The 26,289-nt window shown below is 35.4% G+C and overlaps 1 protein-coding gene across 1 annotated transcript in view; it reads right to left on the bottom strand.

Annotated features, from left to right (window-relative positions):
* LOC123252310 (probable ATP-dependent RNA helicase DDX60) overlaps window positions 1-26,289 on the bottom strand; it is a 102,098-nt gene that overhangs the window by 61,970 nt on the left and 13,839 nt on the right. Inside the window, exons 10-19 of the mRNA XM_044681678.1 lie at window positions 24,435-24,540; window positions 23,724-23,839; window positions 21,036-21,193; window positions 18,169-18,421; window positions 12,885-13,051; window positions 12,196-12,351; window positions 11,446-11,595; window positions 10,608-10,727; window positions 9,740-9,835; window positions 6,269-6,384 (exon numbers count right to left, since the gene is read on the bottom strand). Of these exons, the coding sequence (XP_044537613.1) occupies window positions 6,269-6,384; window positions 9,740-9,835; window positions 10,608-10,727; window positions 11,446-11,595; window positions 12,196-12,351; window positions 12,885-13,051; window positions 18,169-18,421; window positions 21,036-21,193; window positions 23,724-23,839; window positions 24,435-24,540 (1,438 nt within the window). The remainder of the gene's footprint in view (window positions 1-6,268; window positions 6,385-9,739; window positions 9,836-10,607; window positions 10,728-11,445; window positions 11,596-12,195; window positions 12,352-12,884; window positions 13,052-18,168; window positions 18,422-21,035; window positions 21,194-23,723; window positions 23,840-24,434; window positions 24,541-26,289) is intronic.

Below are 26,289 nucleotides of genomic sequence, written 5' to 3'. Positions count from 1 at the left end.
GAAGAAAAGTAGAGGACAATTGCAAGTAGCTCCAGAACTAATGAAGCAGCTGGGCCAAAGTCAGAAGGAAGCTCATCTGCAGATGTGTCTGGGGATGAAAGGAAAGTTCCCTACTGTACCCTGGAATGTATGAACTATGAACTAAGGGAAGCTGGAGGTGATGAAATAAGAGATGGAAAGATTAAACATTAGTAGTATTTTGGATATCAGCAAACTATTTGAGTTTAAATTTAATTAAATTTAAATTTAATCTTTTTAAGATGAGAGTGGGTGAATTTTATTCAGGCTGTCATTTTACATACTACTACTGGTGGTAATCCCTTAGAAGAAATGGAGTAACTCTCAAAGTCAATAAAAGGGTAAGAAAAGCAGTACCTGGGTATAATCCAAAAAATGACAGAATGATACCTGTTCAAATCCAAGGCAAACCATTTAACACCACAATAATGCAAGTGAATGTATTGATGCTAAAGAAGTCAAAGTTGTTCATTTCTCTGAAGACTGACATCTTTCAAAAATAACACTAGAAAACAGATCTCACATTTCATCAGAGGGGATTGGAATGCTTGATTGGAAATCAAAAGTTGGAAATCAAAAGATAATTGGAAAAAACAGACAAGTTTGGACTTGAAGAATCAAATAAGCAAGTGAAACAGGACAAAAACTAATAAGAGTTTTGTCAAAATAACACACTGGCCATTGTAAACACTCTTTTCCAAGTACCCAAAAGATGACTTTACATGTGGCTATTATCAGATGGTCAATATAAAAACCAAATTGATTGTACACTTGGTAGCCAAAAGTAGAGAAGCTCTATATGATTAGATAAAACCAGACCTGAAGTTGACTGTGGCTACGAAATTCCCACTTGCATTAAAGAAAGAAGGGGAAAAGATCAGATCTATGACCTATATAACATCACTTATGAATATGAAATGGACCTGACAAATAGACTTCAGATGTTAGATCTCATAAAGTAAGGTAAAGAAATAGAAAAAAAGAATAGAATAGGAAACACAAGACATTTCAAAATTAGAGCCAATCTCTCCTAGTAGCAATGCAATGATCCAGGACAATTCTGAGGGACTTACAAGGAAGAACACTATCCACATTCAGAGAAAGAATTGTGGGAGTAGAAACGCAGAAAAAAAACCATGATTTATCACATAGTTCGAAGGGCATATGTTTGGGGATGTTGACTTTAAATGATCACTCTATTGCAAAAATTAATAATAGAAAAATGAGTTTTGGGGTAGGGAAGAGGGAAGGGAAAGAACATGAATCATATAACCATGGAAAAGTATTCTAAATTAACTAAATAAAAATGGGGAAAAAAAGAAAATTAGAGTCAAGAGAATGTTTAATATAAAAACGGGTATGATAAAAGGTAAAAAAGTGGAAGGATTTAGTAGAAGTAGAAAAGATTTTTAAAAAGTGGCAAGAATATAAAGAAGAATTATTCAAGGAAGATTTCAATATCCCCTATAAGCATGGTGGCCTCATTATTGACCTCGAACCTGACACTTTGGAGAATGAAGTCAAATGAGCTTTATGAAGCAGTGCTAACAATAAGGACAGTAGAAGTGATGGAATTCTAGAGGAGCTATTTAAAATCCTAAAATACAATTCTTTTAAAGTGCTACATTCAATCTGCCAACAAATTTGAAAACTCAGTGGCCACTGGGTTGGAAAATACCACTTAATATTTCTATCCTAAACAAGGATAATGCCAAAGAATGTTCAAATTGCCAACAATAATGCTCAGTTCAAATGCCAGCAAGAGTATGCTTAAGATTCTGCAAGCTAGGTTTAATCAATATGAACTGAGAATTTCCAGAACAGAAAGCTGGTTGTCAAAGATGCAGAAGAACCAGAGATCAAATTGCCAACATTTTCTGCATCATGGAGAAAGCAAGGAAGTTCTAGAAAAACATCCTTTTCTGCTTCATTGGTGAAACTAATGCCTTTGACTGTATGGCTTTCAACAAAATGTGGCAGATCCTCCAAAAGATGAGAGTACAAGTTCATATAATTTGTCTCCTGAGGAACCTGTATGTAGGCCAAGAAACAATAATAAAAATTAAAGATGGAACTGATTGGTTTAAGATAGGAAAAGAGCATGACAGTGATGTATATTGTCACCTTGTTTACTTACTTTATATGCAGATTACATTATGTAAAATATAGATAAATAAAAGCCAGAATTAAGGTTACTAGGAGAATTATCAATGGTCTCAGATATGTTGAGGATACCACTCAGACAGCAGAAAAAGAAGAATTAAGAGGCCTCTTGATGAGGGTGAAAGAGGAGAGTGCAAATGCTGGCTTGAAACAACATAAAACAATACTATTCTTCAATTAACAAATAGTCAAAGGATATGAACAGGCAGTTCTCAGAAAAATAAATTAAAAATATATTTAGTCATATAGAAAAAATGTCAAATTACTATTAATTAAAGAAATGCAAATTAAAACAATTCTGAGGAACCACCTCACCCATATCTGACTGGCTAATATAATAAAAATAAAATTTGGAAAAGATAAACGTTGAGGAGATGTGGGGAAATTTGAACACTAATAAACTGTTGGTGCAGCAATCAACTCTTACATGCTCTGCAGAGCAATTTGGAACCATGCCTAAAGGGCAAAGAACCTGTGCATACTTTTTGATTCAGCAATCCTACTACTTAGTCTGTTTCCCAAAGAGATTAGAGATAGGGGAAAAGGACCTACTGTTGCAAAAATATTTATAGCAGCTCTTTTTGCGATGGCAAAGAACTAGAAACTAAAGGGATGTCCATCATTGAGGAATGGCTGAACAAGTTGTGACATATGGTTGTAATGGAATACTATGGTGGCATAAGAAATGACCAAAAAAGATCCCCCAAATCTCTGGAAATATGAAGCGACACCAAGCGAAATGAGAAGAACTAGGGTAGGGGTCGGCAACTTTTTTGGCCGTGAGAACCATAAACGCCACATTTTTAAAAATGTGATTTCGTGAGAGCCGTACAGTGCTCACAGTGCGAGCTCCTGTGACAGCACCTGAAAAAAAAATGGACTTTATGGCTCCTGTAGAAAGAGTCATACGTGCCAACCCCTGAACTAGGGGAATCTTGTATACAATAGCATCAATTATATACAATGGTCAAAGGGAAATGACTTTATTACCAGCAATGCAAGATTCCAAGACAAATTCAAAGGACTCATGATGAAAAAGTCTGTCTACCACCAAAAAAGGAACTGATTGAGTCTGAATGCAGACTGAAGCATACCATTCTTCACTTTATTTTCTTCATGAATTTTTTGCTAATGTATATGATATGTATCTTCTTTCACCACATGATATGTATTGCATGATAGCACATGTACAACCTATATCATATTACCTGCTGTCTCAGAGAAGAGAGAGGGATGAGAGGAAGGAAGAGGACATGGATCACAAAATGTCAGAAAATGATTATTCAAATTGTATCTATGTGCAATCTGGAAAAAATATAAAATAAAAAAAAACAACATAAAAATAAAAAATAAGGTCTTGGTAATTGATCCTATCACTTCCTGGCAAATAGAGTAAGAAGGGGGAAAAAGCAGTGTCAGAATTTGTATTCTTGGACTCAAAGATCATTGCAGATGTTGGATGCAGCCATGAAATTAAGAAATGCTTGCCGTTTGGAAGGAAAGCTATGACAAATCTGGACAGCATACTAAAAATCAGACATCACCTCACCAATAAAAGTTTGAATAGTAAAAACTATGGTTTTTTTCGATGTATGCTATAAGAGTTGAAATATAAGGAAAAGTGAGCAGCAAAGGATCACTGTTTGTGAATTGTGGTACTGGTGACTTTTGAGAGTCTCTTGGAGAATAAGGAAATTAAATCAGTCAATACTTAAAGAAATTAATTTGATTATATTCATTGGAAGGCCAGATACTAAAACCTAAATTTTATGGCCACATAATGAGAAGATAGGCTAACTGGGAAAAGACCCTGGCTTTGAAAAAGATTGAAAGCAAAAGGATAAGAGGAGAGCAGAGAATGAGATAGATTGATAGTTTCATGGAAGCAATGAGCATGAGCTTGGATAGACTTTGGGAGATGGTGGAGGATAGAAGGGTCTAGTGTGCTGTGATTCATGGGATCACAAAGAATCAGAAACAACTTAACAACCAGAACATGTAGATAGAGATAGAGACAGAGATGATATGGATATATATGTGTGTAACAGTAGATACAGATATAGGTAAATGTATACAGATATAGAAATAAATAAAGAAGTAGGTTAAAATAGATATAAATATATAGTTGAAACATGTCTAGTGTTAGAACTTGTTTTGCTTGACTATAAATATTAATTATTAAGGTGTTGTTTTTTTTTATGTTTCAAATGAGAGTGAGGAAGAGTGTAGATTTTGATTATCAAAAAATTAAACGTAACTTTTTTTTAAGTTTCATCATAAAACGAGTACCTTGGTTAACTTCTGTATAAAAATTAAAAGAATGTTTCCCTGGAAATCTTGGTTATGACAATGAATCTCAAAATTAATACCTTCCTCTGACCTGGAGGTGCTAAATTCAGATAATATCAAGGAGTTTGAGAATCTACTTTACCCAGTACCTAACGAGCAGTGCCTACCATCCCTGCAACTGGGTATTTTTCAGCTACTTCTTTTCAGATCTTCTAAGGAAATGTTGAACCAAATAAGGTGAGTGTATTAGTCCTCCTAGAAAGTTAAGTGAGTCCATGACCAAAGATACAATTTAGACTTTGAAATATGAGCTCTGCGGCGAAATCGGCAACTAGAAATGTATCAAATATTCTCAGGAGCTAAAATAAAAGAGTAATAGAGAGGTTAGCAATAACTTGCAGAGGACCTCAAGGCCTTTGGTTTGATGAAATGATACATGGTACTCAACTGATATGGACTTTCTATCCCTCTAATCTTTGGTTGTGAAATAAAAGGATACCTTGGAGTCAAATGTTAACTTCTTCTTTGTTTACATTTACATTTAAATCATTTTTATCCCCAGGTACAAGGTCAGCAAAAAAAGAACAAAAACAAAACCAAATCTGCTTTCTACTTCTGATATGCATCTCCTTGTGATTTTCTCAAGAAATTTCCTACTTAATCAAAAATCAATATTTAATCATAAAAATAGTTTAAATGCATAAAATAAAATACATAAAATTACAAAGGAAACCAATCATAATGGCCTATAGTTATCAACACACTAAAAAAAAAGAATTCATAGATCCCAGGTTGAGAAATTCCATTTTAGTGGTATTTAGACTCAAAGTAGAGAAACAGTGTGGTGTCAGAGGTGTAAATTTGGAGTCAGAAAAACCTGAATTTAAATCTTCTATCAAATACTTATTGGCTCTATGACCTTGGTATATCACTTAAGCTCTCTGAAGCTCAATTTCCCCATTTATAAAATAAAACAGTTATACTCAGTAACCTCTAAGATCTTTTCCAGCTTTAAATGTACATTACTATGGCAATTTGGGACACAGAGCTTAGAGACCTTGTCCAGTATCAAAAAGTCCTGAAGTCACAGAGAGGTAAGTTAAAATTATCATAAGGAACAAGATTGAAATAGCATTTGTCAGATAAGGTCAAAGATGAATTCTTCAAGTGTCACTTGAATTAGATGGCTTCTGAGGTTCTGTGATTCCGTGAACTTATTAGGGAATAGGGAATATGTTCTTTTTTTTAATTCCTTACCTTGAATCTTAGAATCAGCAATATATATTGGTTCCAAGGCAGAAAAGTGGTAAGGGTTAAATATTGGAGGTAAAGTGACCTGCCCAGAGTCACACACCTAAGAAGTGTCCGAAGCCAGATTTGAACCCAAACTTCCCATCTCTAGACCTGGCTCTTAATCCACCAAGCCACCTAGCTACCCCACAGGGAATATATTCTTAGGAAATGTCAAAAAGGACTACTTTCCCTGTAACATTTGGAGACAAGTTGTTCAGTTAGCTGGAAGTCAGTAGAGATACCCACTAGAAACTATAGAAAGTCAAAGAGAATGGAAAAATTACAAATAATCAAAATGAAAACAATTGCTCTTGCAAGAAGGATTATCTAGGATGAATAACAGGGAAATAGGTATGGAACCCACTGGAAATGCTTGTTGGATTTCAGGGGGGGGAAGAAAAAGTGGGGGGTAAAGGGATCTTGAATCATGTAACCATGGAAAAATAATTTAAATAAAAAAAGAAGAAAAACAGAAGGATTATCTAGGGAAATATCTGATTCCTACTCAGTGAGATGCTCAGGGTTGCTGATAGTTGCTGAAAGAGCCAGGAAAGGACATTGGATCATAACCAGAAGATGTTCCCAAATTTCTGCTTCATTTTGTCCTCCAAGACAATGAACCTGTTAATGTGAAAAACATTTCAGTTAGAGAATTGATATAGAAATAATGTATGAAAATAAAAAAAATGAAAGAAATATGGGAGCAGAAATGAAAATAAGAAGCTTTTGGTTTTCCTTATGACTATGAAGACATTAAAAAGAGTAGAGAAACATTCCTAGAGATAAATTACACAAATCCAGGTAATTCTGACAAAATTTCAGAAAGCAAGTTCAGCAAGGTATTCTCACTTAGTTTAAATAATAAAGATTAGCTACTGAATCTGATATGTCAACTTTCCTCTTGCCTCAGAACTGGTCAAACCCTGTCTAGTGTGTAAAGGGAATTTCGTCCCCTCCCCTTCCTGTATCATTGATCCAGTTTATCCCATCTCGCATGCCAGTGTGGTGTGAATGAATGTGAACACATAGGCATACATGCAGGGATGGAGAATAAAAGAATGTGGAGCATGACCTGTGGGGTCTCTATTTCCCTGGACGTGGCACAAGAGGCAGACTGAGAGTCATGTGGGAAGATCAACACATGGTCAGATTTAGAATAGAAAAATAGGCTGCTTTCTTTATTTCAAGTGATTATTAATAAACTCTATGGAAAATAAGAACCTGGCGTAATTAATTTAAATCTAACACTAGTTTATCTACCTCTTCTTTGATTTGATTTAAGTGACAAGTATTTGCTTGTATTTTCATAACATATATTATATATAAAATTATATATATAACATTGTATTAACCCCTGAGGGAGACACAAAGATAAGACAAATTCCTGTCTAGCAAAAGTTTCTAATCTTGAGCTTTTCTCCAGTGTTCCCTGAAAACATTTGCTATTGTTGTTCAGGCATTTCCGTCATGTCAGTCTCTTTGGAGCCCATTTGGGTTTTTCTTAGCAAAATATTGGGATGGTTTCTTACTCCCACTTATTTTATGTATGAGGAACTAAGACAGAGTTAAGTGACTTGCCCAGGGTCACACAGCTAGTAAGGATCTGAGGCTTGATTTGAATTGAAGATGTGTCTTCCTGCCTTCGGGCCTGACATTCTATCTGCTATATCACCTAGCTGCCTTCTGGAAAACATAGTAATTTTTGTTTTTTGGGTTTTTTTTCAAACTATGCTAGTAAATAAGACTAAAGATGAATTTTCTAAAAAAAGAAAAAAGAAACACTGTATAGAAAACTGTGAGAGGAGTTCAATATTGCTTCATTTGTGAGGTCAAAGTATAATCCAAAGTCCCAGACTATTAGGGTAATGTTTCTTATAAAGGAATTAGAATGGCCAAATTCTAGTTTAGTTATCAGTGAGAGCCAAAAAACATAGGCAAGGCAGATAGACTGTTTCTGGGAAGGCAAGATTATTGTATCATGTGTAATCTGCTCCTACCAACACATTTGGGAAAAGTCAGGCTTGGTACGGTTTTATATATCTTATCTTAGTCTTTAGGTAACAAATCCTTCATGAAGAACAATTCATTTTGTATTCAATGGGGAAATCCTGTGAATAATGATAGAATAATAATCATTATTGGACTATCAGTATATTACGGGGGAATAACCGGCAGAAAGCTGATCTCCATCAAGAAGACCTTAACTTCAAGGTCTCTGATTCATACTAGCTATTTGATTCTGATCAAGTCACCTAACCTCTCAGTATCTTAGCAGGACCAGGAGTTCAAACGTAAGATTCTCCTCAATCAATCTCCTTATTGATGACTCAGTGCTCCATGGCAGTATGAAGAATAGAGTTGAAGAGATCTTAGAAAAGGAGAAAAATCCTGATCTGCTGTCTTCTACCTTTGAAAGACAAGGACACATATTTCCTAATCCTCGTTAAAGAAAGTCACTGAAGGGGGGCAGCTAGGTAGCTCAGTGGATTGAGAGCCAGGCCTAGAGACAGGAGGTCCTAGGTTCAAATCTGGCCTCAGACACTTCCCAGCTGTGTGACCCTGGGCAAGTCACTTGACCCCCATTGCCCACCCTTACCACTCTTCTGCCTTGGAGCCAATACACAGTATTGTATTGTGTATTGTTACACAGGGTTTAAAAGGTAAGGGTTTAAAAAAATAAAAATTAATAAAAATAAAAATTTTAAATTTTAAAAATTTTAAAAAAAGAAAGTCACTGAAGGAGAAAAAGGCTTTGTGGGAAAGCTGACATGTAGAAGAACAGGTACCTCAATCATGTCCTTATTGCCAGCTTACCACACTAGAGACTTCAAAAAATCTCCCCTTGAGTGACATCTGGAATTCTCTCTTGGTTGAGCTAAGATATCCTCCTCCGAATGGGATATATGTTTTCACTTTGAATATTCTTTGGCATTTCCTCATATTTCTATTTTCTCTGAGTTCCTTTTAAATTAACTTGGGAAAATGTGTTTATGCTCTATTTGCTACATGTGGTCTTTGTAAAATTAACTTTTGGCAGAAAGCTTTTGGATATCTATCTTGGGGTACTCCTTTCCTGTTAAGTAGACAGAGAACAGGAGTTTAGCCATAAATTCCTTTTCAAGACTAAGAATATTTAGGGTGCTAGATATAATTCTAGCCCAGGGCATCTTCTCCGAGGAATAGAATGGCCAGCTTTTGGTCCCAACCTCCTGCTCCTTTCCTGCCAGGAATGAATGAATGACTCCATTTGAGAAGGGTATTTTGAAGAGACTCATGGTTTTCTGAAAAAAGCATCTAGACAGACCTATGTGGACACATCTAACTTAAATGGGCAACACATGTGCACATGCACAAACACACACACACACAAATATATATATATATATATATATATACAAAGAGACGCACAACCCCATAACCATGCTCACAGAGCTATATGTAGATACAGATAACACACATCCTTGGCATTTCTATGAGTATAAATTTCACAGAAAATAAAGATCTGCATTGATTGGGGAAGTTGTCCTCCAGGAGACGTCTACCCCAGTAAAATCACAAGTCTGATTAAAAGAAAAGTTAGAAGAGATTATTATTTAGTCAACATCACTATTAACAAGGAAACCAATAACAAAAAGCCCACTTCTCTAATCTACAAATCTAAGTCCAGAGAAACCCTCCAAAGATTTAAGATATAATGAGAGGATTCTGATCCCATTACAACTCCAAGAACATTTGGAAGAATCTCTCACATGAAAAACTTTGCAGGGCATAGTGATATATTCTGCAACTTATGGGAGAATGGATGTAAATTATAACAATTCATTATAGCATAGAATGTTATAGGAAGCAGTTCCATTCTGAATTTCATTTAAAAGGAATCAATTCACAACAGCAAAAGAATGTCATCCTGAGATAATTTTATCTCTAAAATAATTTGAGGATTTATACAAACTCTAATAAGTGGCAAATCACTTACCTCATCAAATATAACATATCTGATCCTTTTCACCCATTCTTGACGATTAGGGGAAAGCAATAGAGTCTCAAAGCAGTACGGCTCTGTTATAAGGACCTACAAAGACATGTTTGTGATTTACTCTTTTGAAACTTATTGACAAATTCTTAATAATGACCCTCAAATACTGCTTTAAATAGTACATTAAAGTACATACTTTCCACACATTAATTTATAAATTAATCAACTGAATCTAAAATAAGTTTTCATTTTTTATATCTAGTTACATGGAAATCATGATCCATCATGGGCTTGCTTTTCTTTAAATTTCTCTAATTCATGAAAAAAATAATAAAAATTTAGAAAAAATTCATATTTGACTAAAGTATTTTAATCTTTTGTTCTGATTTGTTTTTTATAAACAGACTCGACAAGATGCATGTCTTGAATTGGAATTCATCCAACACTAGATTAAAAAGTCAAATCAAAAATTGTACTGCTAAAAATCCTTATAAGATTAACTATTGTCGTGAGAATGCATATAAATAATTATTAAGAAGAAACAACTCTAAATTGGATAGTAGATGGTTGGTTCAAATGTTTACTGTCAGTGTGATGACAGAGTCCTTTTATTGTTTTACCAAGCAAGCAGGGTCTGTGATCTGTTGTTTTAAGGTTGAGGCTCAAAAATATTGGTAGAACAATAAATCTTATTCTAACTTACTATTAAAGTTGAGTGATTTTTATTTATTGCATTAACTTTATTTTTTATATTTCATTAATATTAACATTAGATTTCTCCATCTCAGAATCTTCCTTTATAATGTCAAAGGAGTACTAAACAGTTTTCTATCACAATTTGATTATAAAACCATCTTGCACTGCATACCTGGCAGTTTAATGCAAAATGATGGTATTCCTTTGTGAAAACACCACATAGAACTTGACCTTCTGGCAGTTTTTTCGTGAAATGACTCTGGACAGTGGCTGACACTTGGTTAATAAGGGCCTGGTTGATGCAGAAAAGCATTAGCAAAATCACAACACAACAACAACTAGAACTTTTTTATAGTAACAAAGATGTGGTAACTAAGGGGAGGTCCGTCAATCAGAGAATGGCTGAACAAATTACGATACGTCAATGGAATGGAATACTACTGCACAATAAAGCTTAATGAAAGTGATGGTGTCAGAATAACTTAGGGAAATGTGTATGAAATGATGTGAAGTGATCAGAATCAAGAAAACCAATAGCTAAGTGGTAAAGACAAATGATTTAGAAATATTTAACTAAACTGCATTTCAGGGAAGCTGTGGTAAAGCACAATAACCAACTCCTGACAGAAAAGTGCAGAACTTGGGAAACGAAATGAGACCATACATTTTCTGAAATGGTAACTATAGGAATTTGGTTTCTTGCACACCTTAATACACAAATATATGATGAATTATGAGTTCAAAAATGTGGAGAATTCCTTTCTGTGATTTAGTAGAAGATGATAAGTGACTTTCCCGTTGTCACACATTTACTAACAAAGACAGAATTAAAATGAACATCTTCCTGACTCAAAAAACAGATCCTCAATCCATTATACCACATCATCTAACCCATATAGAGATAAAGAGGAGAATTAAACAAATGAAATTAAATCAATATCCCACAGCTATCCATTTCTTTTCAAAGAAGAGGATTCAAGTGAGAGAAGTTATAACCACTAAAATTCTACCTTTTTAGGGGCCACATATACAATCACCCCATCATCACTCTCCTTCAGAACTTTCTCCATGCAGTAGTAGGAGACGTATGTTTTCCCCGATGATGTTGGAGCAACAATTAGTGCTGATTCATTATTGTCCACAACATCAAGAAGCTCTCGCTGCAAGTTTAGGAGAAACATAATTGTGAAGAATAATGTGGAAGGATGTTGCCAAAATGCTAGACAAAGAATATCATATAAATCAGTGCAATGCCATTGGAACTCTTCGTAACCCATGCCTACATTGCAATGTATTTGATAGGATTCAATGAACACTGACCTGGAAGTGAGGCTTTCATGAATGGAGGGAAGGAGTATTTATCTACTACATGTTTTGTATTTAGTTATTTGTTCATAATTATTTTCCCCCAATTGAACCTAAAATCCTTGAGGAAATGGGAATATCTTTTTTACCCATCCCCAACACCTGCCTTGGAACCTCACACACAATAGGTCCTTAATAAATGCTTTTTGTATTCTATTCAATTTGCTTGAAGTCCCTTACAGATCTAACTCTATATTCTTAGAATGAATAGAAATATCTCATTCTTTAAATGGTATCAAAAATATATTTCCACAAAAAGAAGTATTCTCATATAATACATATAGTGATCTCATAATAGCATACTAAATTATCCACATGTAAACATAATAACGTACAGTTTTATTGAAGTCTCACTTGAAAACAAAATTTAAAAAAATTCACCTCAATATCATTACCTGCCATGTGTCAGGAATGAAATCATTAACCCTTGGATCTGGATCTTTTCTCTCATCGCGTATTAAGTAATGGCCCATCTGTTGTAGTTGAAAGCGAACTGGTCCCATATCAACAGCATAATTGACTTCTTTGTTATTTATGTCATTTCCCATATCCTATGTAATTGATTAATAAACCATTTGGGGTTGAAAAGAGATTTACATAACAATATGCATTCATTCATTCAACAAATATGGAATGATTTCCTAAAACAGGCAAAATAGTTTCATGAAGTTATTGAATGGGATATCATTTGCTTAGGAGGGGGAGGCATTTTGCCACCCCTGTTATCAAGCCAGGAGTGAGAGAACTAATTTACAACAAAATAAATACAATCCATGTATTAATAATCAATAGATTGATTAGCAGCTAGAGGGATTATGAAATTATAGAATTCCTGCACATTTCACCATAATCAAAGCCATACTTTTTCATATAATTGATTTGGCAAGGATATTCCAATATTAAATTCATTCTTTTTTAGGGAGTTAGGTTGATAATAATACATGGAAGAGAGTAATTTATAAAATGGAATAAAAGCAAAATATTTTATCAAAAAAATTATTCATATTAATTATTTGAGCCTTTGAAAGTATAGGAAAAAAATGGAAAATCCTCAAAGAAAAAAATTATATCATTCAAACATTACCTCTGTGGGATCCAAAGTTTTAGCCAAATTATCAAATCCTAAATATTTAAGACATCTGGATATTTGTTTTTTATCTGATTCTTGTAAAAATTTCTGGTATTTTTCCATTATGGAATGGATTCTTTTCATCATTTGAATAGCTATGCTGAAATCTTTTGTTATTTTCCCTGAGAAAAATAAAAATAATAAATTTTAAAACATTTTTTAAAATTCTTGATTGTCTAAAGAATGTCTATCCTACATAATCCATTCTCTATAATCTATATAATAATGGAATATTATTTTCTACAAAGTATTGTTGAGATTTTTGGAATATTTTTAAAAGACACAATCCCTACTCTCATGAAGTTTACTGTTTAGTGAGTGAAATCAGACCCACACTGAAATGTAATTTTGTAGTAGAATATGAAAGTGCCATTAGAGAGGTACAAAATATCCTGGGAATACAGAGAAGAGAAAAATCATTAGAAAGAGAAAGGAGTTGAGAAGAGAATAAACTAGGGTTATAGAAAGAAAATTTCATCTGATTTAGACTTTGAAAATTGTGCAGCAATTGGATTATTAGAAAGGAAACTCCTTATGAATTGAGATGATTTCATTTTTCCATTGATTTGTATCTTCAGTGCCGGGCATAAATAATAGGCAATTAATAATTGTTGATGGATTGTCTGCTAAAAGTAACAGTGATGAAGCATTCCAGATAGAAGAGAGTAATCAAAGCCATGAAAACAAATGATCCTGGAGAAGTGGGAGAAGGTCAGTAATCAAAATTGGTTAGCATGTAGAGTATGTAAAAGATAGTGTTGGGAAATAAGACTTAGAAAGATATATTGGGGACCAAATGATGGATAGCTTCAATGTCAGGAATAGGTAACTTTAATCTTCAGGGGACAAGTCCTTACTAAAGATTTTGATCTGGTGTATTGATATGGTCTCAAAATATCATTTTGGCAACCATATGTAGGGTGGATTGTAAGGAAAGTTATTCTAGTTTTTTTGAACTCAGGTGTTGAGAAGATACAAGAAGTTTGATGGAAGTAAGAGCAATAGAGAGACAATCCTCCTAATCACTTGGGCTCACAAATTGTAAACCAAAGTAGTTTACTAAACTCCTCACTTACACTCAGTCCCCTCCCACCACTCTTACCCATATCCAATTTTTTTGCATTTCTTGACATTTCTACATTCACAATATACATTCCCTTCTCTTGACTCACACAGTTGCCATTTTGGTGAAGGCCTGCATCAGTTCATTATTGAAGAGTTGCAATAGCTTTCTGGATTATCTCCCTGTCTTGTCTCTCTACTATAATCTTTCCTCCACTCAACTGCCAAAGTCATCTTCCTAAAACACAAGTCTGAATATGTCACATTCCTCTATCAATAAACTTTAAATATCACAGCACCTTGTAAGAGGCACATTTAACAAAGGATAATGAAAAGACAGGTAGCTAAGTGGCACAGGGGATAGACCCTTTGCTTGGAGTCAGGTGAACCTGAGTTCAAATCCAGTCCCAGACTCTTAACTGTGTGACCACAGGCAAATCACTTAAGCCTTTTGCCTCAGTTTCCTCATCTGTAAAATTATATGGGGAAGGAAATGACTAGACAAGCCCAGTATCTTTGCCAAGAAAACCCCAAAAGGTATTATGAAGATTTGGACACAATTGAACAACAATAGAAGAAAACATGGAAGGTAAAAATAGAGTAAAATCAGTTTCAAAAGATGATAGAACATGAAGTTTCATGAAGGCATCATTCTTGGTCTGATTTTTAAAAAGAAAAGAAACTCTACAATCAGAAGGCCACTGAGTTTTATTTCAATTACTAACAAAAGCCTAAGATATATTATTAAAGGAATTTTTAGATATCATTTAGGAAATGAAGCAGTGTTTACAAAAAAAGTTGCATTGCATCATCAGGAACAGATGATGCCGACTAAACCTTATTTCCTTTTTGATGGTAACTAAATAAGTAGAAAAGTTTAATGTAGGTATATTTTACCTAGATTTTAAGTAAATAAATTGATAAATATTTTTAGGATATCCCAGTAGAAAATATGTGAAGATGTGGAGTGGACAACAATACTTGTATAGATTTGGAGCCACTTGAATGGCAGTTCCCAAAGTGATATTAAGGATCATGTCAGTCTGGAAAAAGACCTGTAGCATAGCGTCCCCAAGAGATCTGTGTTTAGTCTCCTTCTGGGTCACATTTTCATCAATCCAGCCAATAGTCAGTCAAGAAGCATTTATTTATTAAGCACCTACTATGCAACAGTCAACTGTGCCAAGAACTGGAAAAACACAGAAATGCAAAAGAATCTGCTCTCAAGGAGCTCATCATCTTTGACAAGGACAAAGTTTAAATGGCACCATGATCAAGTTTACAGATGACCCAGGAGTGGCAGGGGCAGCTAAGATAGAAGATCACAAACAGACTTTAAAAAGCTCTTAACACTTAAAATCCAAGATAATGGATTTTATTTGGGATAAATAAATATAAAGTGTTGTGCAAGGAAATAACTTGAGGTTAAAAAAAAAGCAACTTCACAAGAACAAGACAAGGGTTGTAACTGGGTGGGCATTGGTAGACATCAGTTTGTTTAAAATCGGAACTTCCTGTGAAGAAACTCAAATTGAGACCACAGTATGATGTAGCAACCAAGAAAATTATGCTATCTTAAGCCACATGAAGAAAGACGCTCAGTTAATGAATAAGCTAGACACTGTGCTAAGTGTCAGCAAAAAGAAAGACAAAAAAAGCATTCACTTCAATGTCTAACGGTGAGATAGCATGCAAGCAACTACATTCAATGAGTACACATATATATGATAAATAGGAAATAGTCAAGAATGGGAAGGCATTCATATAAAGAGATAGTGGGAAAAGCTTCTTATAAAATTACAATATTTGCTGGGAACTGAAGTAAGCCACAGAAACGAGGAGGCAGAAGTGAAGAAAGATACCATTCCAGGCCTGGGGGACAACCAAGAAAAATGTTCAGATCCAATTAAGTGTTTCCTTCAAATCACAGCTAATAAGAGTTGCTATGGGAAGAATGCAGAACTCCATGAGTTTGAGTCCCAGGTCTACCACTGAGTTTCCACTGTGGTCATTAGTAAATCATCTAACTTCATTATTCTAACTTGTGAAATAATATGTGTGATTGTGGATCTCTATTGCGCAAAGGATTTTAAATATATAATACATTAACATGTAACTTTCAAAAAAAACTACACATACTGCTTTTGGCAGCCAAGATGGAAGAGTAAAGAATGTTCCAAGTTCATCAAACCCATCTAGAAACAAATGCAAAAGAAAAAAAAAGCCTCAATACAAATTTTGGAGGAACAGAAGGAAGGCCAGAGTGAAGTAGGATTTCAGCCAAAAGAAAATATAGAGGGGCAGCAGGAAGGACTCATCTCAGTGGGCTAAGAGGTAAGATCAGTGGAATCAGCAGTGTGAGAAGTGATAGAGTATAAGCACACACTAAAGAACTTGAGAAGTGACCCATGCTAGCACCCCCAGGGGAATCCTCAGTGGAGTTAACAACCATGGGAATCCCAACACCAGAGAGAGCTGGCAGCTAAGGAGTTGAATCCAGCAAAATCCACCGCATGGGATACCCAGGGGGAAAAGGGAGTCTATTTCCTCCACTGCAGAAGTAGAGCTGAGAGTCAATATATATATGCAAGATCACGGGGGGAAACCCAAATGAGTAAAAGGCAAAAACAAAAGCCTGAGGTTGGAAGATTATTTCAGCAAAAAGAGAAGGCCAAAATACAAGCTCAGAGGAGAGCCTCAATGCCAAAGCAGAAATGTGTGAACCCTCAAAGGTAAATGTGAAAGGATATCAGACCCAAAGTGAGCTCCTGGATGAACTCCAGAAGAAAACAAATAATAAAAGCAGAAGAAAAATCAAAAAAAGAAAGAAAGAAAGAAAGAAAGAAAGAAAGAAAGAAAGAAAGAAAAAAAGAAAGAAAAACAACAGAAAAAATCAACAGCTTAGAGCAAAAACTCATTGAAGGAAAAAGATTCCTGAAAAAGGAAGTGCAAAACTTCAAACAGTAAAGTAACTCTAAAAAAGGAGCTACAAAACCTAAAAGAAGAAAAAGGCTTATCTGTGAATGAAGGGGTTTAGATAAGTAGCTTCTAAGGTTTCTTAAAGTTCTATATCTATAATCCTATGTATATGGAGATACTGCTATTGTGGTCAAAATATATCTGGAACATTGTATTCAATTCAAGATGCTACATTATAGGAATAGTATAGTTAAACTGGCAAGTATACAGAGAAAGGCAACCCACATGGTGGAAGGACTTAAGGATTCCATTCACAAAAGATCAATAGATCTTTTAAAGTAAATATGAATATTTAGCCTGGAGGAAAGAAAATTTAAAGAGAGAATAATTGTCCATAATTATATAAAGCGTCCTCCTGTACAAGAAGGATTAGATTGGCTCTGCTTGGTACCAGAGAATAGATCTGTGAAAAATGAGATTTTTTTTCAAAAAATCTATATGCCTCAAAAATGGGTATAGAGATGATGGAAGATAAGGAGAAAATTTCTAACTATTAAAGTTGTCTGTACAAGAGTTACAAAGCTTCAGATATGCAAAGTCAAAAGAATATTCATCACGATACCAACACATTGTTTATTTATTACAATACTTGGCCCTTTTCCAAGTGCTTATCTACATGGGACCAGATTTTCTTAAAATTCTTTGACCAAAATGTATTACATACAGAAGCAGGTATGAGAATCTAACTAATTTCTACTAAGTTAAGCATAAACAAGATTTGCAAAAACATGTAAAAGCAATGCCATTCTTCTTACTAATTTTGTTTTGTTTTGGAAAATATATTTTCCTTTACATATTATATCCATATATAAGTTTGTGATTGTTATTATTAATGAATTAATAAATCTTTTAGAGTGTATCAGCTTCCATTTTTAATGTGTTATATATCCGCAGATAAAAACCATATAAATAAAAAGTTCTTTCAAGTCCTGAATAATATTTAAGAGTGTAACAGGATCTTGAGACTTACAACATAAGAACTGCGAATGTAAAGGGCATTCTTTTACAAAGCACATTGGACTAAATAACCTCCGCCCTTCCAGTGCTGACATTTCATGATTCCATGATAATCAGTGGCTATACAAAAGAAGTGGAACCAAAATCTTATCATTGCTTTCTATTCATGTGTAAATATTTGCCCTGTTCTTACATGTGGATAACTACAAGTAATAGCCTTATAAAATGTAAAGTTTCATACCTTCATGTTGGCAGTGTTCTCTCCATGCATTTAAGTTGGCATTCAATCCTATCATTTCTACCCTACATTTCAAAGAGTTGCTTTTACAAGTCTTCAGGAAATCTTCTAGTTTTGTTATTCCAGAAAGAAAATTCTCTTTCAGTTCTTGTTTAATAGAAGATGACAGGGTATTCCATCTCATACTTTCTTTCTGCTCCTCTTTCACAAGGAGTCGATTGCTGTTTTCTTTTCTAATGATTTCAGCTTTACTACCCTGCCAACAAATCAATGATTCGATCAATTAATCTGAATTCGTTAGGAGCCTGTTATTTGACACATAATGCGATCACCAGGGATATAAAGAAAAAAATGAAATGGTCCCTTCCATCAAAGAAATCATGCATTCCATTAAGAAATATATAATGATGTACAAAATAAATATAAGATAATCTTGAAGTGGAAGAAACTAGTTGCTGAGGGAATCAGGGAAGGTCCTTGTGAAAGGAAGGGCTTCAAATGACTTTTTTAAAAAAATAATTCTTATCTTCCATTTTAGAATCAATATGTATTAGTTCAAAATCAAAAGAGCAATAAGGGCTAGGTAGTGGGGTTAAGTGACATTTCCAGGGTCACACACCTAGGAAATGTCTGAGACCAAATTTGAACCCATGACCTCCCTTCTCTAAGACTGGCTTTCAATCAACTAAGCCACCTTGATGACCCCTTCAACTGACTTTTGATGGAAACTAGGTGGGCTAAAAGGTGAGGTTCATTTTTATCACCTGTCAAAGGATTAGATTACCTCTAAAGGGTCACTAGGTGGTCCAGTACAGAGAGTACTCAGATGAGGAATAAGGAAAACTCATCTTCTTAAGTTAAAATATGATCTCTGATACTTACTAGCTGTATAACCCTGGGAAAGTCACTTAACCCTGTTTGCCCTCAGTGTCCTCATCTGTAAAATGACCTGGAGAAGGAAATGACAAATCTCTTCATTACACTTTTCCACAAAAAAAAAATCCAAATGGAGTCATCAGAAATGATTAAACAACAATAAGGTTCCTCGAAGCTCTAGCTCAGTGATGGCAAACCTATGACACGCGTGTCAGCACTGACACATATAGTCGTTTTCAATGACACGTGGCAGCATGTGGCTGCATACAGAGATGTATGGAGCTGTGTGCCAAGGATGAAACATTTGCTGTAGTGTAGTGTAGACACTCTGTGCACTGTAGACAACAATTCTACCTATATTAATTTACCTATTTTGGTTTATTAAATACAGTTATACATTACAATTATACATTTTTGTTATTTATACTATAAATATAGGGAAATTATGGCTTTTTTCTCAAAGTGACACAACACCTGAGTTATGTTCAGTTTTTTGGCGAATTTTGACACACCAAGTTCAAAAGGTTGCCCGTCACTGCTCTAGCTATATGTTCCCATATAGTAGACACTATGTATAATAAACATTGAGCCTGCAAAGACAAAAACAGAAAATAATCACCTATCCTCAACTTCTTTCCCAGGCCATTCCCGTTACCAATTTTCTTACATTACTGGTCTCCTGGTTCAGCCTGTATTCTATGGTCATACTTTCAACTTTCTACTTGTCTTTGCTTGAGTATCCTTACCCTATTATTCCTCATTCTGGTACATTCTCTAACATCTGTTTTCTCTGCTCCTACTGCAAGGATTCTCACCACCATTATCACAGATCCAAGATCAGTGAGTCTGGCATAAATCTGAACAGTCTGGCTTCTGCTGGATCTAATTATAATTGTGAAAAATAATCTCTATCAATCAATCAGAATCTTCACCAATAGCTAGATCTCCAGTGTTTCCTCCCTTGACCATGTTTGATCTATAAAATAAAGACTAAAAATGACACTGATTCCTATTCATCATTCCAATTCCACATTGGTAATGAAGTAATAGAAAGGGTGGCAGCATCTGTTAAGAGCCCTAAAGCTTTAGATAGCCTATAAAAATTTTATGATTAGGCTAAGTTTAATCTATCCAAAAAAGATTCTTAGGCACTTTTGCCCTGCATACAAGAGCCTAATATGTGGCTCATAGAGAGCTGGAGCTGGAGCTACTGTCCAATAGAAAGGGTTACATCCTCCCTCTAATGCTACCTGTCACTGAGCAAGCGACTACTCTCTCTGATCAGCAAGCAGCTCTTCAGTACTTCTCAAAGTTATCAACAGGTTGAAATGTTCAATTGCTGGAAACAGTTCCCACTCTTCTGATTCCAGATACATGTATATATGTGTGTATCTGTATCTATGTGCATAGATTAGATAGATAGATAGATAGATAGATAGATAGATAGATAGATAGATAGATAGATAGATAGATAGATAGACAGATAGGCAGGTAGATAGATAGATGATAGAGAGATAGAGAGATAGAGAGATAGAGAGATGCATAGATTGATAGATAGATAGATAGATAGATAGATAGATAGATAGATATAGATAGATAGATAGATAGATAGATAGATAGATAGATAGATAGATAGATAGATAGATAGATAGATAGATATGCAGAGACAGAGACAGAGAGACAGAGAGAGATAATATAAGGAAAACAAGCAACAGTTTCTTTAACTTTAGTTAGTTTCATTTTTAATCCAGTCCCTTAACTTCTCAATCTTCAAATTCTCAGTATGATAAATTTATCAACCACTGAATGTTAGGCTAGATTTTTGAAGAAATAAAACATTAAAAGACAATTGGAATCCTACCTAAGAAAGAAAATTGTGGATAGGAAAAAAAAACAGAAAAAGGACATAATCAACATTAGATAAAAGCAAAGAGAAAATTTATTAAATGTATCATATTGATAAGTATTAAATAAAAAATTTTTATAATACACACGTGTGATTTTTTGTTCTTCTTTGCTGCAGCAGAATCTTCCTTTGGCCTGACTGATTGAGTTACAATGACTTTGGAATTAGTATCAGCTAAGAGGTTTCCCAAATGTTGCTGAAAAGTCTGTAACTTTTGTATGACTCTGAGGACATCTTTGGGTTTTCCTAAAAGAAAAGATTTTAAGCAAAATACATTGTTTATGAATTTACTAACCTATGTTTTAATAAGAAATCTTCTCCAAGCTACCTTATCTCTCCTATATAAACACACATATACATATATATGTATGTACATATATATATGCACACAAATGTATTTATATGGATATGGTGGGGATTTTAAATTTTCTTAAATAGTAAACTATGAACCAGTCATATATTGGCAATCAAAATTGCCTGATTCAATAAATTAATGAAAGGATTTTTAGGTTCAATAAATTCCTGCTAATAAAATTAGCTTGCCAGTTATTTGACTTCAGACAATTTAACCTCCTTTAGTCTCAGTTTCATCATCTGTATAAATGAAGTGATGAGCAGGGACTGGCTTTTAGAGCCCCATTCAGTACTATATCTATGATCCTATAAGGAGGGTCAAAGGAATAAATAAAATGCCATAGTCTATCTCAGGGATGGGCAAGCTTTTTAAAGAGGGGGCCAAAAGAAAGGAAATGCTCATCTGTCTGTCTGTTTCTAAGGCAACTCTTTCGAAGTTTCATTGTATTGTATCCTGTTCATTGTATTTGTCAGATTAGGAATAATGTCGAGAGGATGGATAGAACATTTCAGGGCGCCTCATCTGTCCCATGGGCTGTAGTTTGCCCATCACTGGTCTATCTCCATTCCACCTCAACCAAGATGTAGGTTCACAGCTTTAGACCTAGAAGGGACTTCGAGCGTCATCTAGTCCAACACTCTAATTTTACAGATGGGGGACAGATTCAAAAATGTTAAGCAACTTCTCCAAGATACACAGATAGTAAAGATCAGAGCTGGGGAGAGGGATTTGAACTCAGATCCTCCAGATCCTTTCATTAACTCTTTCCGCTACACAGTTCTACCTCCCCCTAATAACCATATAATCAATTGTATGAACCAACAACTCTAAAATAGAGTGATAGGTTTGCTAGAGTGCATGTGATTATAAGACTACAAAATCCTAATCAGTCTCAGAGGATTGCTTTCATAGATTCCATGACTGGAAAGTCACTTGCAGATCAAGTAGTCCCACATCCTCATTGCTGCAGAAGGAAGAAACTGAGGTCCAGTGACTTGCGTGATGTGAAACATTTAGCACAGCCAGAATTAAATCAAATGTTTTCTTTTCTCATAAAGCTATTAGCCCATATAAAATATATAATCCAAATGTGATTATTTCTAACATTTCTAGATAAAAATCCCATACATTTCTGAACCAGAAATATCTTATGCAAAGAAAACAAATATCTTTACAACATCATTCGACAAAAAAAGTGTTATATGATAGAAAAGGCTGTGGCTTTTGAGTCAAGAAACTGGATTTAAACCTAACTTTGTCACTGACTGGCTTTGTGACATTAAGAGATTCATTTTCTTTCTCTGGGCCTCAATTATTTGTAAAATGAGGCAACCGGATGAGTCAGAACTCTAAAGTCTCTTTTCATGCTTTATCTGTATTTACAGTAATGAATATATCTGAAGCCATAGGAAAAGGATACATAATTAAAAGAAAGTGAATTTTTTGGTCCAGGTATTTCCCACAATCACTGAACAAGAACTTATCAGGAGCATACTATGTGCCAGGCATTGTGCTAGGCACTGGAGGTACAAGACAAAAGTGAGATGGCCCTTGTCTTCAAGGAGCTGACATCGTATCAGAGGAACAATACGTGTGTGTGTAAATATATGTGTGGGAATACAAAATGGAAAAGAGTTGATTTGATAGCATACTGTATTAGCGACTCAAGGCAGGATGGAAGGTGGTAAGGAGGGAAGCAGGAAGGTCGCAGGTAGAAGATGGATCTTGAGCTGAGTGTTAAAGGAAACTAGGGGTTACAGGAGGTAGAGAGGAGGATCGAGAGCCTACCAAGCATAGACACGGCCAGTGCAAATGTGGGGCAAAAAAAATGGAGTATTGTATATAGAAACAGTCAGAAGGCCAGTTTAACTGGACAGCGGACTGTATAATAAGGATTAATATGAAGATTGTCAATGTTAAAGACTTTAAAGGCACATTGAGGGCTTAAATTCCAAAGAAAGGGATTTGTATTTGCTTTTAGAAGCCATCAGGAGCCTCTGGAGTTTTTTGAGTAGAGTGTGGTATGGACAGATTTTCACTTTAGACATATCACTTTGGTAGCTATGTGTAGACTATACTGTAAGATGCTAAATAGAGAAACAGAATGGATCTAAGAAGCCAGGATCTAGTCTAACCTCTCCTTACAAATGAGGAGACTGAGACCCAAATCCCACAAGTATTAAGTAGCGTGGTCACAACCCAAATCCCCTAATATTCTCGACTCAAGATACAGTGTTCTTTCTGGTGTACTCTATAGATTACCTCACAAGGAAAAACTTGAGTTTAGGGACCGATTGAGCATAAAGCAAAGCATTCAGCTTAGAATTATAGTTGTATTAAAATTTAAAATAGACCATTTGTATACATGCCACACCAACAGTAAATCCGTTCGGTTTATTTCAATACAGACACGTAGCTCACCATCTATAAAAGTCTTTATCTTCTCATAATGGTCACTAAGAGGCTTAAGAGAATGCCAGTGCACAAGTTCAGGAAGCTCCTCATACTTAACGAGGGAGGTAACCACTGGGTCATCGCTGGGAGACATAAAATGCACATCATGTTAATGATACACCCCCAGAATACCCTGATCTCTGCAGCACTGAAGCATTTTAGTAGCACGAACACAGAGACAGCTGAAAGCATGTCATCCTAAGACCATAAGAAAGGAGACAACAAGCCTTTCCACCTAGAAATGCTCGTCACTCATCTGATTAAGTGCTTGCTATGTACCCGGCATTGTACTAAGCACCAGGGAGACAAAAAGAGGCAAAAGACGGTCCCTGCCCTCAAGGAGCTTATAGGACAACATGCAAATAAGTGTATAAGAAGCAAATTTGATATAATTATGTATACATGTTATATATAAGATAAATAGGAACTAATTAAAAGAGGGAAAACACTAAGAAGGGTTAAAAAAGGCTTACTATAGAGGGTGGGATTTTAATTGGGACTTAAAGGAAGCCAGGGAGGTCAATAGTCAGAGCACAGGAGGGACAATAGTCCAGGTATGGAGAACAGTCATTCATGGTTCACCATCAGAAATAGGAAAATCAATCATTAATTCAAGTACTTATGTGAGTACACACTATGGACAAATCCCTCCAGTAATTGTGATATTCAACCTCTTACCTGTCTAGAAAATCAACCTGATCCAGGATGTCTCCAGCCAACTGTCTAACCATTGGTGATGTCACTGGAATAAAGCCTAAATTAGGCATTGTTTCCTGAGACTCTTCTTGAAAGCAAGGGAAGAAAAACATACAGAAATGATGTGAATAAACCTACTAAAAGATGAGGTAGAAAGAACACTCGTTCAGTCATTTCAGTTGTGTTCAACTCTTTGTGGCTCCATTTAGGAATTTCTTGACTTTTGCCAAGTATTTTGCTAAGTATTTTTATACTGGAGTGGTTTGCCATTTCCTATTCCATCTCATTTTACAAATGAGGGACTGAGGCAAATAGGGTAAAGTGACTTGAGTGTTTCCAAATACACTATACCACCTAGCTACTGTTATGAGGAGGAGTATAGATGACAGCTTGAAGAAATCTTGGACATCATGCACATTCCATAATGGAATTAAGCCAGGGTTTGTAAAGAGAGCGTGTGGTTTGACCAAGCTGATGGGAGGAGGTTTTGGCTGTGTGGTCCAGCTTTGCCAAATATCCAAGGAGCTGACAGAGTGGGATATCACTGAGAGGAAGATACTTCAATCAACTATCGTGGCCTAGGTAGAGGGAAGGTCTTGGTTTTCTGCTGATGGTCAGTAGATTTATCTACCTTACTCCCTAGAGCGCTTGTGGATTAACTGGCTGTGTATAGGACTTGTTCCTGGTTCCTGTGACATCTGTGATCATCTGGAGCACCATGGACCAGTGTAGAGAGAAGCCCACCTCTCCAGACCTCTCTTATTCTAGTTAGAGGTTTAGCTTAGTTTAGATGAGTGATTCCCAAAGTGGGTGCCACTGCCCCCTGGTGGGTACTGCAGCGATCCAGGGGAGCAATGATGGCCACAGGTGCATTTATCTTTCCTATTAGTTGCTATTAAAATTAAAAAAAATTAATTCCAGGGGGCTAAGTAATATTTTTTCTGGAAAGGGGGCAGTAGGCCAAAAATGTTTGGGAACCACTGGTTTAGACTTTAGTTTAATTAAATCATTTGGGTTATTCCATAGAGTAGTAAACCCTTCTCTTCCACTTCCCTATTTTAATATCAATAAACCCAGTTTGTTTGTGCTTCCTGTCTTCTCTAAGCCATTAAGAACCCACATCTTGAAGTTACCCACATCACTGGCTTTCCCTGGTTGATAGATTGTCAGTTAGCTGACCAACTGTCATTTCCCAAACCTCACATCCCCATTTGGTTTCCCTGTGTTTCCCTGTCAGTCCTTCCCTTGTGAGGTGTGGGAGTGTCCCCAAGTTTGTCTGGCATCTAGTTATTCCTCAATTCCCAGTATTTTCTTTTCACTACCCTGAAGAAAACACCACTTCATAGTAACAACCAGAATTTATTTAGCACTTTAAGATTTGCCAAGTTCTTTATCTATGTTATTTCATTTGAATCTCATGGCAATTCTGTGAGATAGATACTATCATTATTATTCCCATTTTAAGGATGAAAAAAGTGAAGCTGAGACTAGCTACGTAACTTAAAAAGTCGGAAGATTTCACATTTAGCTCTGGATAAGTTGCTCTCTTTATCAGTCAGACTATAATCATGTGCCAAGTATTCCACCAAGAAGGAGGGATACAAGGAAAGGCAAAAGATTGTCCCCCATTCTTGAGGATCTCATAATCTAATGAAGGAGACAACATGAATTAATGATGTAGAAACAAGATATATTCAGGATTTGGAGTTAATCAGCAGAAGAAAGGGGCTGGCAGTAAGGAGGAAGACTTCTTTAGAATATGGGATTTTAGTTGAGATTTAAAGGATGTCAGGGAAGTCAAGAGGCAGAGATGAAGAGAAAAAGTTTTCCTAATGTG

The sequence above is a fragment of the Gracilinanus agilis genome, chromosome 6, assembly GCF_016433145.1.
Source record: "Gracilinanus agilis isolate LMUSP501 chromosome 6, AgileGrace, whole genome shotgun sequence".
NCBI lineage: Eukaryota > Metazoa > Chordata > Mammalia > Didelphimorphia > Didelphidae > Gracilinanus > Gracilinanus agilis.
This window is presented reverse-complemented; position numbering and strand designations above follow the sequence as displayed.